This window comes from Ammodytes marinus (assembly GCF_949987685.1).
Source record: "Ammodytes marinus genome assembly, chromosome: 3".
Taxonomy (NCBI): Eukaryota; Metazoa; Chordata; class Actinopteri; order Uranoscopiformes; family Ammodytidae; genus Ammodytes; species Ammodytes marinus.
In genome coordinates this window covers 7,622,454-7,640,405 of record NC_137232.1, presented here as the reverse complement: position 1 = coordinate 7,640,405, position 17,952 = coordinate 7,622,454, and the positions used below count along the sequence as shown (strand labels likewise).

Here is a 17,952-nt window from a genome sequence, read left to right as displayed (position 1 = left end):
CAATACTGCATGTTCTTTATGTTTGCCTGTGTGTGTGTGTGTGTGTGTGTGTGTGTGTGTGTGTGTGTGTGTGTGTGTGTGTGTGTGTGTGTGTGTGTGTGTGTGTGTGTGTGTGTGTGTGTGTGTTTGTGTGTGTATGGGTGCGCGTGCCAGGTGTTAGCTCTGGGTCACAGGTTGTTGTGGCTTTCCCTCACACAGGAAGCAGAGTTGTGTTGTGGGAGCATCTCTATGCCCTCTCTCTCTCTCTCTCTCTCTCTCTCTCTCTCTCTCTCTCTCTCTCTCTCTGTGTCTCTCTCTCTCTCTCTCTCTCTCTCTCTCTCTCTCTGTGTCTCTCTCTCTCTTGCTATGCTGCTTCTCCCCTGCTGATCAGGGAATGTGTTCTGTCACACACAGCCGTACAAACATTCACAACAACACTCAGGGAATTGAAACATTAATCTTAACACACACTGTTGTGTTTGTGGATTTGTATATGACAAGATAGAGATGCTCGGCGCACTCTCCCAAAGCAGCCACACAACACCCACACAGCAGTCAGGGCTGACAGCCCGATCAGACATTTCAGCTATACAAGGCTGGCACATTACTGTAGTTACTATGGGCTCCTTCACAGTTTATTATATTAATTTGATGTCCTGATTAGGAGTTTAATAGGTAAAGTATTGACAAGCTTTACTGCTGCAAAAGTAGGCTAATAAATAATATGTACAAGTAGAGGAGGAATCGTTCACACCCTTCACTTGGCAAAAGTAAAAGTGTTCAGTGACATAGCATGGGCCTTTGTGCTATGATATAGTATATTATATGAAATATGTGTATGAATTAAAATGTATAATTCATCAAATTATATTATAATGATAATGTGTCGGTAACACTTTACCATCTCACAAGTGGTCATGCAATGTTACTAACTGTATCATGTTAAATGTTTTATAATGTGTTTTATGTATTCTAATCTTGCCCCTGTAAAGCACTTTGAGTGGCCTTGTGTCTGAATTGTGCTATATAAATAAACTTGCCTTGCCTTGCCTTGCCTTAAATTGTATTTTGGTAATTAAGCTCTAACTGTAGCTCTCAAAAAACATGAAGTTGAGTAACAAGAACATTTCTGCTATAGAGTTCTAGTGGAGTAGAAGAATAACATGGTAAAGTACAAGTGCTTGAGTAAATGCACTATAGTTATTTTCCAATATGGTGCCATTTGCTGGAGTCCTCCAAATCAACAAAGCCTTCTGCGACGGAAAATAAACCAATCACACTCACTTCCCTCACATGTACACACACATGTACACACACACACACACACACACACACACACACACACACACACATCCACACACACACACACACACACACACACACACACACACACACACACACAAACAGACTGCGACACTTCAACAGAGAGTGGTTGGATGTTTTGACAGCAGGGACGCAACAACTCCTTATTTTGAGGTGGGTACTTCTATTTCAAAGTTGCTGCCAATATAGTTTATAGTATTTTTTCCGTTCATCTCAGATTGTGTTGTGCTCCACTACTTTATATTTTGATTGGAAACCAATTACTTAAAAATAAAACACTTAGTAAAAATCAACCAAACCCCAAACTCAGAGTACTGTGTTTTTCTTATAGACGAACTACAAAATAATTTTCTTAAAATAACCGCCCACGTTTGTCATCAGCTATCAGTTACAATAACTCAAAGAAAATGGTTGACGGAGAACAGAAAATGGCGTTCTTCCTGTTCTCTGCTCTCACCTACTGTAACAGTGATCTAGAAACTCTCCCCTCTGTCTTCAGCAGGACTCACTGGAGGAAACACACAATGAAATGCCATATGGTTTTGCCGGCCTGTGTGCTACTGCTTTGGACACTGACAGGTAGGCCTAATGGCTCAGGGCTTTACTGTAATAACATGGAACATATGATGAGGCGAAATATTTATTTGCAAACATTTAAGAAAGAAATCGTTATTTTAAAAGTAACATCTTCTATGCCAGTGATGTTAAAGTAAATGCTGTCATGTTTGTGTTTCTCCCACAGCATGTGTCCGTTGCGCTGGAGGTAGGAAAGAGTGCTTTAATATTTTGTCTCGAATAATAGCAAATGCATGTGTTGTTTATCTATCTTATGATATTGATGTAGTAAAAAAGGCTAATGTACCAGTTCTATTATCAGCACAAACATGGTGCATTTGTATTCTGAAATTGTAATGTTTCTTTTTTCCCCCCACATAGAAAAAGACATAGTTGTGAGATCTACCTCTAATGGGATTGTGGTGTCATGTGGTGGAAGGAGTGAAATTAAATCAGAAAATGGTGAAAGCGTTGCTAAAGGGGAACTGGTATACAAAGACGAGAAGACGGGGGAATACACATGTTGGCCTACCGAGAGTGACACTGACAAAACATACATCTACGTGAAGTTTCGAAGTAAGTCCAACAGCAAGACGTGTGTCTTATATCGTGATGAAAGCACACATGTCTGTTATATGTTTTAATGGGTTTTAATGTATACTTTTTCTTAATTGCATTTACACTGTATAATGAGATGAGTACAGTATTTCCTGTAGCAGTCATACTTGATGAAAATTCCACATTTTGAAGACACAAATGTTTGTCTGTCTGTGTGTGTGTGTGTGTGTGTGTGTCTCCAGGCTGTGACAACTGCATAGAGATTGACAGCAGTGCGATAGCTGGAATAGTTGTAGGAGACGTGGTGGCTACCATAGTGATCGGAGTGGCTGTCTATCTCATTGCATCGCTGAATGGGATCGCTCGCAGCACCTCTAACAAGAAAAGTAAAACTATCTATATATCTATCTATCTATCTATCTATCTATCTATCTATCTATCTATCTATCTATCTATCTATCTATCTATCTATCTATCTATCTATCTATCTATCTATCTATCTATCTATCTATCTATCTATCTATCTATCTATCTATCTATCTATCTATCTATCTATCTATCTATCTATCTATCTATCTATCTATCTATCTATCTATCTATCTATCTATCTATCTATCTATCTATCTATCTATCTATCTATCTATCTATCTATCTATCTGTATACATCTCCTGGGTGTGTTTTGTGAAGAAAATTAGAGAGGTAGATTGTGTAACCTTTTTATATATCTAATGAATCACACATTTTGGAACTTGATCTTAACCTAAATTTAACTCTAACCTAAAAAATAAAAAATAACCTATATAATAACCTATATATATATATATATATATATATATATATATAGATAAAATAATTAACTCATCAAGTAGTCCTAGGCAATATTTTTACTCTTGTGGCTTGTAGCAGACATATAATCAAACCCAATAAATCAAAAGATTTACAGTAAGTAAATCCCCCTTTCAGTTCCATGAGGAGTATAGACTACAATGACATATAAGGGCCTTACAAAAACAGGTTAAAGTTATTGTAAAGGAACTACCCTGCTTCTCTGTCATAGAAAGCACCGCAAGGCCAGGTGTGCCAAAACACTTATCTATAAACCTCAATATATAATAGAACAACTTCTCAAAATGAAATAACACAACGGTTCTGTCATCAAAGCAAATGAATCCAGGATCATCACGTAGCTTCACTGTCATTACAACAGAAGTGCTGTGAAAGCACATTTCGGATTGTATCAATGTTCGCACAATAGACAGTTCTCATGTTGCAGCACTTTGCTTAGATATTTATTCAATATAACATCATTACATATTTGTTTTATATAAAAGTGAACCGAGGTCAATTTATTTGTGATTATTATATTAGTCAGTAAACCTGCCATGAGTATATAAAGAGAACATACTCAATAATGTTGATCATCAACACAGTTTAAATGACTTCTAAAAGACAGTACCCTGTGTTGAATGTAGGAACTACTTTCTGTGTTTTTCATAGAAAAATCAATGGGCAGTGGATAAATACATGATTCTTCTTTTTTAGACCATTTCCAAAAGAAAGATTGCTGCATTAAAGTGTTGAGGGTTGTTATTGTGTTGAAGGGATTCCTGTTAGTTTTAATAGCCTATAAAAACCCTAAACCGCGCTATGAACTGCAGGGCCAATCTCAGTGTATAGCTTTAACCTGTCCACTAACTCTGTGAACAAGTGTTATAGCATAAAAGTAATCCAACATATGTAAATAACAAGAAAAAAAAACATTCACAATTATAGAACTTGAATAAAAGAAGGAAAACACTTTAGCAGATTTAAAAAAAAATAAAAAACATGGCTTTCCCAGCACTGAATAACACACCCAAAACAATAACTCATATCAATAGTCTCTCTGCCAATAAACTCTGCTGCTTGTTGATATTTTATATACATTATTCATATCATGAACTCATCCGTCCTCAGGCTCCGACAGACAGCATCTTGTTCGAAATGAAGCGAGCGGCAGCGGGTCCTCCAACGACCACTACCAAGTAAGTTCTAACATGACGGCCCGAAAGAGCCCCTAATGTAATAACGACAATGTACTCAAAGCCAAGATGTAGGCTAATAACTGCTCCATAATGTAACATAATGCTGAGCACAAAAACGTAATCACTTTTTGTCCAAAATTGCAACAACTTATTAGGGGATATTTTTAATTCAGTTATTACATAATGGAGCCAGCAAACTATTTTTCTTCTAATAGTGTAATAACTGTAGGCTATTACATTATAGAGTGAGTCAATCAGTTATGGATTAAAAAGCCAATTGCTCCGTCTAGTTTTACTAAAAGCATCATTTCAATAGTTTTAATTTAATTCAAGGCTCAAAGTGTCCATACACTCATATTGATAAAACATTACAAAAATATTTTGCTCGCTCCAATTAGTAATAAGTGACCCAAAATGTCATAAATTGATACATTTTGGGCAAATAGTTGTTACGTTTTAGGTTTAGCATTTTGTTACATCATCGATCAGTTATTACATTTGATTTAAAAAAAAATAATTGTATTACATTTCAGGCTCTTACAGTGTCTTTCAATCTGCATGTGTGATTTTGACATGAATAAAACAAAATGATAAATGATACAATATGTATCTTGTTTGTTCTTCCCTCAGCCGCTGAAGCACAGAGGTCCAAGAGACGTGTACGATCATCTCAAACATTAGACATTGATGCCGGCCCCCCCCCCCCCCCACCCCACCCCGCCCAGCTGAAATCATAGTATACTCATTGCAGCTCAAATACATTCTCTTCCGTATGATACTGTGTTTAGCTCATGGTGTCGTCTTCTCATTTCTTTTCAGGGTGCTTGTAAGTTATTGCTCTTAATAAGACTGATCAGATGTTGTTCTTATTTTGGTAGCATTTTAATCTACACATTGCATGTATTATCTATGTGTTTCCCTTCCCATAATGTAAGTATAGGGCTGCCTGCTACAACAACCACCTCATACAGTATATAATGACTTCAAACCTGATCTTATGTGATACCATGATGCTGAATAAAAGATTGACACATATACAAATGGTGCTGTCTTGTGATCTTGGTATATACTGCCAGTGGTGGAAAGTTACTACATGAGAACATTCATTTAAATACTGTACTTAGGTGCAATTCCAACACACGCTTAACTTGTTGCTGTATATGTGTAACTTAATACATACATTATGTGATATGCCCTACATGTATTAGATTTAGAATGAGTTTTTAGATTAAGATCAAAAACATTTACCCTCATGAAACAAAATGCATTGTTTATGATTAAACACAGAGGGTTTCACATACAGTTTTCATTTCTTATGAATTCTTGGAGGCCTCATTTTCCAGCATTTCACAAATACACAAAGATTAGAGAAAAGGAAAATAATGACGATTTGATTTGCAACATGACTCTGATCCCTATAGTTGGGGAATCAATGGACTGAGACACACAACACGAGGACAGTTGCTACACTTATCACATTTAATGAGGTGTCATTTTTACAAGAAATAATTGCATGACTCGTGTTTCACATACTCTATAGTTTCATGTCATATTTCCCACCCCCACATCCTGACACTTACTGTAAGTGTTTACATAATATACTGTACTATGTAAACACCTTCTAATCACAACTAAAGCTTTCTACTTCACTGAGCTGTAGGTCCATGTTTACTGTTTAGAGAGTTTATGCAGGAATACTCAGTTCACACTATGTGACAGAGACACACATAACATTATTTACCTGAGGCAAACATCAGTGAACCTGTTATCTTGATTTAGTTAATGGTGGCCAAGAGTGTGATTTAATACTATATGGGTAACTCAATGCAGCTCTGGACACGGCTGTATGCGAGAGAGCAGTGAGGGTGATTTCAATGAGATAGAATAACAGACAGTAACGCTGGATAACAAGCATTCCAGAAATGTACACAAATGTAATAGCCATAACAGAACAAAAAACTATCAAAACTGCCTTTCGATCACATGCAAATCTTGACTTGACTTTTAATATGATTAGATTGATAGTGATGCATCACTGCACCAGCAGCATCTTGTGTTGCAGCTGGTGGAGGTTGAGCTCATTTGAACTACTCACTGGGTAACACTTTACAGTTAGGGTACATACTTAACTGTTAGTTAACTAAGCATTTACTAAGTATTACTAACTGTTAATAAATAATGCTAAATAAGCATAAACTTAGCATTAACTAACTGTTGAGCTTAGTGTTAACTAACTAAGCATTAGTTAACAAAGCATTAACTCACTGTTAATAATTAAGCATTCACACTTACTTAATGCTTAAAAGGCATTAACTGCATAACTAATCATTAATGGGATTAATTTAGCATTAACTAAAAGTTAAGTAATGTGCCCTTATTGTAAAGTGTCACCACTTACTGTAACATACAGTTTGGTTGTGTAGTTGAGAGACACTTACCATAATGAGGCAGTAATGTGGAAAAGATTTCATAATGATTTGTGTCAACGTGTTTGAAGGTGGAATTACTTATCTAACAAAGTCAACCGCTCGCTAACCACAGTATCTGCAGCTGCTGTGAGGACTGTTAGTCAGTGTGTCCGTGTTTCACATACATTTTGTTTGTTTGTTATTGCAATATCTATGCTTCAACATTTTTGACAAAGCTGCAGACATATCACTTTTAAAATCTTCGGAGAACATTGTGCATTTTATATTGAGATCTGACAATAATATTAAAGCGTTTAAAGTCACTGTCAACAACATGTCGTAAAGGATTACTAGCAAAACTATTTTACATTTTCAGTTCGGCTGTAAAATGAACCAAGTTTCAGACCATTCTGCATGCATGTAATCAAATAGGTTCACCCATTTAAAAACTGGAATTACATAAAACCTTTGTGAAAGGATAAATCATAAAGTATCATAAAGTTCAATGACCTGGTTGAATATCAAGTTGCACAAATCATGTTCAAAGTTAGAAATAAACTGCTACCAGGTAACATACAAAAACTTTTCTTTGACCGAGAGGGGGGTTACAATTTGAGGCAACAGTTAAACTTTAAGACACTGGCGGTACGCACGACTTTAAAATGTCATTGCATCTCAATTGGGGGGTGTGAAACTGTGGAATGGGATGAGCACGGAGCTAAAGCAATGTCCAAACATGATCCAGTTTAAAAAAAGGTTCAAAGCAATGATTTTCATAAGGTACAGGGATGAGGGTGTGAAGTAAGAAGGTAATTATAATTATATGGATATATATACTGATTGTATAGATATGTATGTAGATATGGATATATTGATTGTTTATAAATATAAATATAGATATATGCATTGTATAAATATATAAAATATAAAAAATGTATAGTATATTAAGTTGTATGTAAATGGCAAATATAGTATCGCCAATAGTACAGAGAATATATGGATAAGAGAAGCGAATATAATTATTATTTTTATTTTATTTTTTATTTTTTTATTTAATAAATATTTTGATTTTTTATTTTTTTAAGGAAAGGGGTAGGATTAAATAAGTGTATACTTCTTCCTGCTCCTTTTCAGGCATATCTCAACAACACAGATAATTTTTTTTTTTTTTTTTGGTTTTTTTGTGAAAACATAATTTTTGTTAATTGTATTTCCATGCTTTTCATTTTGTTTTGTATGTGGATATGTCTGAAATAAACTAAATCAAATCAAATCAAAAAATAAACATTTCTTTATTATGACAATGACCAACATCATCAAATATCCAGAGTCATTTCATTCATAACCAGTTAAATGGAATTATAAATTGTGCATATAATGAACACGGAAGCAAAATACGTTGGCAAGAGGTAACCAAAATGACCAAATGACAATTATTATATCATTTCTGTTGACTGTCAAATGTGGGACAGAGTCTGCAGGGCCAAATGGGGCTTAACGTTCTCACTGACTCAGGGACACTTTGACTGGCTCTCAACATATGGAACCCAAACATCGCTCAAGGGTGTGGAGCTACTGTTGACCTTGAGCTTGAAGTTTAAAGCCCATTTGTTCACATTTACAAAACCACAACAGTTTACATAAAGTGCTGTCCTGTCAAAATAAAACATACAATAATAATAATAAGAAAACTATAAAATATCACATCAAAAACACAAGAATATGACAATATACCAACCGATAAAAGGCAAATAAATGCCACTTCCTAAAATACTATCAAGCCAATGAATATGAACTTCAGATGGGACTTAAAAGCAGGCTCCTAGTTATCATTAACAAGGAATTTACAATGGCGGACTGCATGGTAGGTCCACTGGTTATTATGTGTAAGAGGATAGTCCCTAGTCCCTAGATGTATATGTTCCACCAACGTCAAACAGCATAGGACCAGGAGGGAACTCTGACTGATATAGATGGAGCAAGACAGACAAAGAGAGGATGGTCTTTTCTCATACGCTGGGGATCTTTAGACATTTATTTTCTTTCTTTCTGTTTCTCTGTATTTTTATATAGCAAATGTTATTATTGTATATCTTTGTCATTTTATTGTAACATCAACCTGCCTAATGGACTGCTGATGGAAATTAGCCCCCGGGCTGCAATCTGGCATTGCTACGTGTACTGCTTTACATGTTCAATAATGTGCATTGTCGTGAAATAAATAAATAAATAAACATCATTGATGTTGAAAAGCCGTCAACAAGTGATTTTATAACATGGGATTATACATTTAAGTACATATTGATAATAAAGCTGTGATTGTATTTAAAGGTGGAGTCAGCAATTCTGGAGAGTGCTTCAATCAAAACCACTTTTTGTCAAAATCAGTGAATATCTCCTCATCTGGTACCTGTACTGGGTGTACGCTGACAAAACACGGGTATGCTGCTAGCTATGGTGGGCCCCCTTTGTTACCACACCAGTTTACAGAGCCTAGGCTGTGTATTAACACTGGATCTTCTTTCAGGGCACACACTACACGGACAGGAAGCATAATCGTGCGCAGATATTCACAGATTTTTGACAAAAAGTGATTTTGACGACAAGCGTTCTCCAGAATCAGTGACTGCGCCTTCAAGCAGGAGTTTCAAACCAGGGCTTATGAACTGGAGTGTGGTGACATTGTTGCATAACTTTTACTTCAACTCCACTAATTGCTACTGCTGCTGTATACCATCTATAAAAGGTTGAGATTCTTTCAGAGGTCTATTTTAGTCTGATGCTCCATAGAGATAGAAGAGATAGAAAGAATTACACAATACAAGTGAAGTGAAGAGCGAAAAGAGAGAAAGGTGAGGACGACTTAATGGTTTCAAATAGTAGCGGAGAGGGGGATGAAGAAATGGAGAAGAGGAGAGAGACTCTCTAGTGGAAGTTTAGAAGAGGCCTCCCCGTGTCAGATAATCTAATAGCTTCAATTCTTTGATCACGGCTCTCCAGTCTTTCACTTTCCCCCTTTGACGTCTCAGAGACAAAGCAACAGAGTGTGCACTTTTTACTGTCTATACCTGAGGAAGAGAAGACAGATCAAACAAACCAGGCTTAGACAGCTCGGCTCAGACGCATCAACCATGATCATCCCACCCACACACACATATGCACGTACACACACACACACACACACACACACACACACACACACACACACACACACACACACACACACACACACACACACACACACTCACCAACTTCTGACACTATGCAAACACACAGAAGCTCACTCGCACAACCACACACACTCGACAAGCAGATGTGTGTCTGTGTGTGTGTGTGTGTGTGTGTGAGTGAGTGTGTGTGGGACCTAACTTGTATACAACAACCAACCCCCTTCCCCTCTACCCCTTTGTTTCTCTCTGGCACAAACATATAGCAGATGCACATAGAGATAACTGAGCAGCAAGTGTGGGAGTGTTTCCACTGAGCTACATACAGTGTATAATAGACATTTATTAGTAATCTGATTAATAAAGAGATAGTGCGTGGCCTCATGTTTCCCGCTTTTTTTCATTTGCGTCAGTAGACTCACAGCTACTGCTCAGTCAGTCACTGCTGGGAAAAAAAAACGCAGTTGTACAAACACGCGACGGTAAAAAACATGAGCCGACATTTCCATTGTGCGTCAAATGAATACAAAATACATGTTTGTGCAATGAGAAATGTCATGTGTTCCAAAGACATGATAGGCAATGTCACGTATAGGCTTTACTCTGTGGCCTCTGTACAGATGAAGGCCTATCGATGGGGGGAGCTGCATGCGGGCGCTGTATACGGATATGCGCTGCGGCTTTGGGGCGCTGCCTCATGATGAGTGATGTATGGGTTATAGAATCATCTCAGTAGTGTTTCCAACCGAGAACAAAGACCAAGACCATGTAGATTTGCGGTTTCATTTATTAGTGACACATGTTGCGAGAATATTTAACAACGCCCAATGAGAATTAGAACAAAGAAGCAAAAAGGAAAATAAAAAACAGTTAGCAAGTTGATGTGAAGAGACTAACAAGATTGCGCAGTAACATTTTACATGTCTGACATAAAGTAGAAGTCAGGACTATTGATAACATAAAACATACAGTATGTGTACATCAAAATGGTATTCAGGTATCTTCCTATTTGAAATGAAAGCATGAGTTATGACTTTTATTAATGTAAATGAGCAACTTTTTATATTAAAGGTTAAGTACCAAATACAATGTTGTATGCACATATATACAAATACACTCTCAGTCTAAACAATCTAATGCAATCCACTGCAACTGCACTACCATAAATGTGACCTTAACGGGACTTGAAATTTGAGATGTTAGGTTCCATTCTTGTGAATGGGAGGTGTTGCCCCCCCCCCCCCCCCCCCCCCCAAGTCTAATATATTGAGAGGTGTTTGTTTAATGTGTCTTTTTGTATTTTCCATTTACAAACATGAGGAGGGGCGGAGTATTGAAGAAGACCTCTGCTTGTAATGCAGTCCTACATAAGAGCATTGGGGGCCAAAGGGGTAGACAAATAATGAGAGGCAGAAGCGTTTTCTTCTCAGCATGCCCAGGCAGTAAGACAAAAGAACAATCCGGACAGTTCAAGACTGCGGTAAAGTTGGAAAAATATTGACGGATTCAAACTTTGGGGATCAATAACTCAAGAGACAAAAGCTTATTAAAGCACAAACGATGCGTCTTCTTTGCTATCGACGTAAGGCAGACTATGGGCTATACAACCCCGTGGTTACCAAAACGAGAAGCCCAAGCTCCACTAATAACTGCACTGCACTAACAGTAAAAGATATTGATTATTTTTCGCTTCAGTGTTGCCCTATGTAGACGGTCCATGCATTTTATGTTTGTCTCACAGCACATAGAGATCAATGTTATGAGTCAGACTTAGAGGACGTCTGGGTTAGGCCAAAATAGCAAAGATGCATCATTTGTGTTTTAATATTATTATGTTTGGTCACAAAATTGTATTTCAACTTTATTCTCAACATTTTCTCAACATTTCGACTTTTTTCTTTCAGTGCATAATGATAAAAAAACCAACAACTACCTCTTCTAATTTTTTCTCTCTCACACCACTGGCCCAAATACTTCTGTACAGTCCAGTAGAACACTATAGAACAATACTAGTTTGATTAACAACACCGTGTCCGTGACCGTGTCAAAAACCATGGCACATCACAGGCATCATAAACATAGACTTTGTGTGAGAACAGTTGGTAACACTTTACAATAAGGGTACATTAATTAACTGTTACTTAATGCTTAGTTAATGCTTAACAAGCATCAACTAAGAAATAACTAACCATTAATAAATATTTCCTTTATGTTTAATCCACATTAACTAAGCATTAACTAACCGTTATGCTTAGTTTATGTTTAACTAAGTATACATTAACAAAGCATAGTTAATGCGTAACTAAGCATTGATCTACCATTAATAACAAAACATTAACATTTACTTATTGCTTAATAAGCATTACCTATACCGTTAATAGCATTAAATAAACTTTAATTAACAGTTAATTCATGTACCCTTGTTGTAAAGTGTTACCGGACAGTTATGTTGTATTGTATTAGACACATTGTACCTGATAAAGTGGACATACAAAAAACATAAATCAAAAAATATTTTCTCACTAATATTGCTCACTGGTTTTCAAGCCCTCTCAGTTACAAAACTTGGTGTCAAGGTATTACAAATGAAACAGGTCTATGAGAGGCAGTCTGACTATGACAGTATGTTGATAGATTGATAACTGTGAGTTTTATTTCATAAATGTGTCTTATCATAATATAAAATGAAATCTGTATTTTATTTTAAAATGAGTTGAGCTATACAGGATATTACTATGGACACTGTGATTGCTGCAGAAGTATCTTCAAGTTTGGAACTATTGACCTATAGCAACAAACATAAAAAATGCTCCCATTGTTCTTAATGAGAAAGTAGTCCCCCTAAGGAGTCTTTCAATGAGACTTTTAAATCCTATTAGCACTTCTAACCAAATGCCTTTCACCTCCATTGTACATGTGGCACAGTACCTGGACAAATGAAACCCAAACACTGTACCTGACCCTGTACAGTATTAACAGGGGTAAGAGAGATACCATTTGGGTAAGTGAGACTTTAAAGGGATAGTTCAGTAAAATCTCTAAAATTAGATTATTTTCACATCTTTTTTTTTTTTGCAGCCAGACAGATGACATTTTTCTATCAATTCTCCAATCAGCTGTTCTACTCAGAGCTGCTGCGGATTATTTAAGAGAGACAAGAAAACAAAAACAAACTAAAGAAAAATTGGAGTCTAGCGTACAATTGAAGGGATCTTTAGGTTTAAGGTTAGCATTTATATATGTGGAGAAAAAACGTTTTTCTTCTGGCCCCCTCTGCCACAGTACAAGGATAACTTCTGCTACAGCGACGTCTTCCCCAAACTCCTTAAAATGACTGCGCTGACCCCCAGCTCCATAAGGTAACACACTGACTGTGCATAAGTACACTATACAATCCCACTTCAAAAATACTGAACTATCCCTTTAAATCCAAAAGAGCAAGAGCCACTGTAAGGGGATGATTGCAATGTGTTGTTTTCGCTGCTCAGCCGTGCATGGTTGAAAACAGTAACCTGGCTCAGTCCGATGACTTGCCTCTATCCTCTATCCATCCATCCTGTTCACCCGAGAGTAAGTATCCTGCTCGCGAGTGTTGGGGTTCAGTGGCTGGCAAAACACAACACAAACAGTGTTAGTCGATCGCAGAGTCACAGCTCTTAGAATGAGTATCTATCTATCTATCTATCTATCTATCTATCTATCTATCTATCTATCTATCTATCTATCTATCTATCTATCTATCTATCTATCTATCTATCTATCTATCTATCTATCTATCTATCTATCTATCTATCTATCTATCTATCTATCTATCTATCTATCTATCTATCTATCTATCTATCTATCTATCTATCTATCTATCTATCTATATATAGATATAAATCTAATCCAATTAGGCTAACTTCATATTTTTGTATATCGTGTTAATAAGTGAGCTGTATATATACCACAGTATACTATATGCATATCATGTTACAGTAATAAGTGAGCTTGCTGTTTCCGGTAGACGGCTTTAGTTGTATCATTAGAAAGAGCCAGGCTAGCTGTTCCTCTTCTTCCCGCCTTAAGGCTAAGCCAAGCCAAGCTAAGCTGGTTTAGTTGTGTTATCATCTTCTCATCTGACTCTCTGTGAGTGACGGAACAAGTGAATATCGACTGAAAATGTCAAACTAGTCAGTACAATGAATAATAATGACACTCATCTTATCTTCAATTCAATTTATTTGGATTGTTTTGGAGGACACGGGGACTTTTGATTGTTTTTTTTATGTTTGCTGAAGCGACTTTTAAAGGCTTACTCAGCAGTGTTACAGAGCGCTTGATGATATTTGAACTGGGCTCCCAGCATGTCAATAAGCAACTCTTTTTCAATGCTCATCCAAGGCATGATTTGACGCTCAGAGTGAGTTTTCCAGCCGTACAGACCTGAGCGTGGTGCTAAGACACTGTGAGCATCGGTCCCATTGGATTAGCCCCTTGGTTTTGATAGGGATGCTAAAGGAGACCTTACATGTCAGGGACCAACGCCAAAAGGCCCTGTGTTGGGTTTTGAAGTGCTGGGAGTGAGACTTTGTGGCCCTTTGTTTAAGTAGCCATTATCGGAGCCTCGGCTTTGTATGAAACACAATTTTTTTTCAGCGCACATGTAAAGTAGATATGCTATTATTTTTGACAAAAAGTGTTTTGGAATATACTAATTCTGCAAGTCCCTCCGTAGGTGAAACAAATCCATTGAATGCAACAAATGTAGATGTAAAAAAAAAAATGCATCTGAAACTGCAGTGCAGCCTTGTAGCATACTAACGTTTATTAACTAATATTTTACTAACGTCGATTAACTAATATTTTACTAACGTTTATTAACTAATATTTTACTAACGTTTATTAACTAATATTTTTTTTAAACAACGCAATACATACCGCATAGTCAGGATTTGGGACAGCTGGACCCCGGCCTCCTGGGCGGGCAGGTGCTACAAGACAATGACAAAAAAACGTGTGTTATCAATCGCATATGCAATCTGTATCAACTCTCAAATATGCTTTATAGTTTCTTCAGTCCAAGACATATTGGGCAAACTTTTTAGGCAGATATGTTATTAGTGTAATGCTGTGTTCTTTTGTGAATTGCTTGAGTGCATTCTCACTTTTGGGAGCGATGTCATGTCTAGCTGCGCTTTTCTTCTTGGTGCACCTGTAGATGATCAAAATCACAATGGCTGTCCCCAGTATGTCAGCTATGATGACAACCCCAAACACAGTGGCGTCCAGCTCGAAACAGTTGTCACACACTGGAGGACAGACACAAGCAGTTAAACAGGAGCAGGCTCAGTCACTACAAAAACTAATCTAACACAGATGGCACAAGTATTTACTCACCCTTTCCTTTCACGTAGAAATAATATTTTATTTTCGGCGAATCATCCCCATATTCACAGTAGAAAGTTTTCTTTCCATTTTCATACTCATATGTATATTTCTGATCCGTAGTATTGAGTAGTATGTTTCTGTCGTCATGCCAAGTCCCACTTTGTGGACATGTCAATGTGACATCTTTCTTCCAGAATGATACTCCTCCTTAAAACACACACATAAGCACAGATACCCAGTTACTTCAATGTTAAAGCTTCAGTTTGACATTTCATCAACACCCTTCTTCCCTATCAGTTATATATCAGCCAGACTCAACTGGTCGTTATGATATCCTCTTCTGTTTCAAATAAGTGTCCACAATAAAGAACACAAACAAAACTAGTGATCAAAACAAGATGTAGGCTTATCAATAGTTCTCAGGAAATCAAAGTAGCATGTTCAAAAAGAAAAAAAGTCCATTAAAGCATTACAGTGACAGAAGAACACGGAATGGCAATGTGAAATATACAGAGACATTCAAAACCTGCATGCATTGTTTGAGCAGGTCGGACGCAAATACAGGAAATACAACAAGGTTTTTGGAAAATCCTCTTTTAATGTTATATTGTGGGTGAGAATATGTGTTGTTCTAAGTCCAGACCAGCACATTGAAACTTTATGACATGAAGGTATGAAGTAAAATAAAAATAAAATGCAGTATTTACCTGAAGCAGCATTCACGCTGGCTATGAACAGGAGTAGGACAGCGAGCGCGGCCCCAACACCCATGCTGCTCTTCATTTTCCAAACAACACACTCTGTATTCCAGTACTGTGTTTCAATAGCCGTCTACTCTACAGACACAATGTCTAAATGTATCCACTGCAAGAAATGAAAAACATCAAGTCTGCCTGTTAGGAGGAGAACGAAGATCCGAAGAAGCACACTTGGTGGCCCTCTATCTCTCCTATGACTCTTTCTCTCTCTCTCTCTGTACCACACACACACACACACACACACACACACACACACACGCACACACACGCACACACACGCACACACACACACACACACACACACACACACACACACACACACACACACACACACACACACACACACACACACACACACACACACGTCACACCACACAGGAAATGTTTTTTTTTTTTGTTTCAAGAAGAGCTCACGGTTAAACCTCCTTCAAACTGACTGGATATGGTTTACAGAAATAATTCTATCCTGTATTCCTGTTCATATAGATTCATTTGAAGTAAGATTCCAAATATATTCTTGATCCAAAAACTCCATAAGAGAAGCCACACTGAGTTATGTTTTATTATCTTAGTTTATGTTCTGTTTTGCATCTTGCTTTTATATTAAAGGTAAAAAAGAATATTATTGTTCTTCGGTATCTGTATTATTTAATACCTATACTCAAGTCTTGTTGTGTCAATGAGATTTCCATACTTGAATACTGATACAACCAGAATAACTGCAAAAAGAATACTATAATATGGTAATAATAAGTAGGAGTGTTAATGCTTTCCGTTGTGGTAAAAATCATCATCATACATTGATGCATACATTTGCATATTGCAAAAACATATTGTGAATATATCTTGTGGTATTGTGCATTTGCTTTATGATTTTTGTTAGCTCTATTTTGTAGTGTAACTGTAATAAAAACACATTATAATGGTTTTATATGCATGTCCTCAACTATCTACATGGTAGTATACACTCCTAGGTGATGTGGGTATCAACATAAAGCATGTGCATTAAAGAATATCCTTAGCTTTGAACAGTAATTCACCTTTAACCATACATTTTGATACTTCCTTTTGTATACTCAGTATGTGCATAACATCTGTTTATAGAGAATGACTATTTGAAAGTGCCTGTTTACTGCTTCCTTTGTGATGTTCTCTCAGTTCATCATGTTGAACTCACATGCTTGAGTGATACAAATGATATGTAGCAAGTGAGTTCATATTTGAAAATGCCAAACATCTATAAACAAAATATATTTAGAAGTTTTTGTTACAACTGTAGAGTTTGATAAAAAAAAAAATTATGGTTGATTTTTGGGATATTTGGGAAGTTAAGACAGCTGTTATGGCAACCTCATACACTGTTTGTTACCAGGTGGGATATTCCCACTGGTCCTATTGACTGCATTCTTAAATTCTTAATCAGATTTAACTCCCAATGTACATGAAATATACCTACATGTCCGCCATAAGAGTTGAATGCTGACTACCAGCCTCTGTGATCTTTGTGACTGGCTTCAGAGTATACAGGCAGTGTATATGGTACATCAGAGTGCAGCTCTGCCCCCCAGTGGTTCAAACCAGGAACAAGACAGTTTATGAAGGAAACTGTACACAGCCTTCTGCCGCTCTCCCAAGAGAGAGAAGAAGAATCTCACTTTGTTTTTACAGACAGAGCTGCCCGATTAGTATCAGCGTTGGGAGTTTCAACACAGAGGAATGTTTTTCAACTGATAATGTGGAATTTCCCTTCGTTTAGCCTAATCGTTTCTTATGAACAACAAATGTGACTCAATGACTTTAAACTATCAT

The 17,952-nt window shown here is 36.9% G+C and overlaps 2 protein-coding genes across 3 annotated transcripts; one reads left to right on the top strand and one right to left on the bottom strand.

The window, feature by feature from the left end:
* Nucleotides 1-1,357: 1,357 nt before the first annotated feature.
* On the top strand, nt 1,358-5,451 carry LOC307270746 (T-cell surface glycoprotein CD3 gamma chain). 2 transcript variants are annotated; one of them, XM_080053519.1, is made up of 7 exons: nt 1,358-1,455; nt 1,802-1,881; nt 2,045-2,065; nt 2,239-2,433; nt 2,658-2,801; nt 4,373-4,440; nt 5,071-5,451. In XM_080053519.1, exons 2-7 carry the CDS (start codon nt 1,827-1,829, stop codon nt 5,119-5,121), a joined length of 534 nt encoding a protein of 177 aa, XP_079909645.1. In that variant the 5' UTR covers nt 1,358-1,455; nt 1,802-1,826; the 3' UTR covers nt 5,122-5,451. The 2 variants fall into 2 exon arrangements, with proteins under 2 accessions (XP_079909645.1, XP_079909646.1); XM_080053520.1 differs by having other exon boundaries at nt 1,387-1,455; nt 1,805-1,881.
* Nucleotides 5,452-10,807: 5,356 nt separating this feature from the next.
* Nucleotides 10,808-16,254, bottom strand: LOC307248310 (T-cell surface glycoprotein CD3 epsilon chain-like). Its single transcript, XM_080024712.1, has 5 exons — nt 16,093-16,254; nt 15,395-15,592; nt 15,163-15,306; nt 14,936-14,988; nt 10,808-13,621 (listed from the first exon to the last, which is right to left on the bottom strand). Exons 1-5 carry the CDS (start codon nt 16,166-16,168, stop codon nt 13,559-13,561), a joined length of 534 nt encoding a protein of 177 aa, XP_079880838.1. The 5' UTR covers nt 16,169-16,254; the 3' UTR covers nt 10,808-13,558.
* Between the last annotated feature and the right edge of the window lie 1,698 nt (nt 16,255-17,952).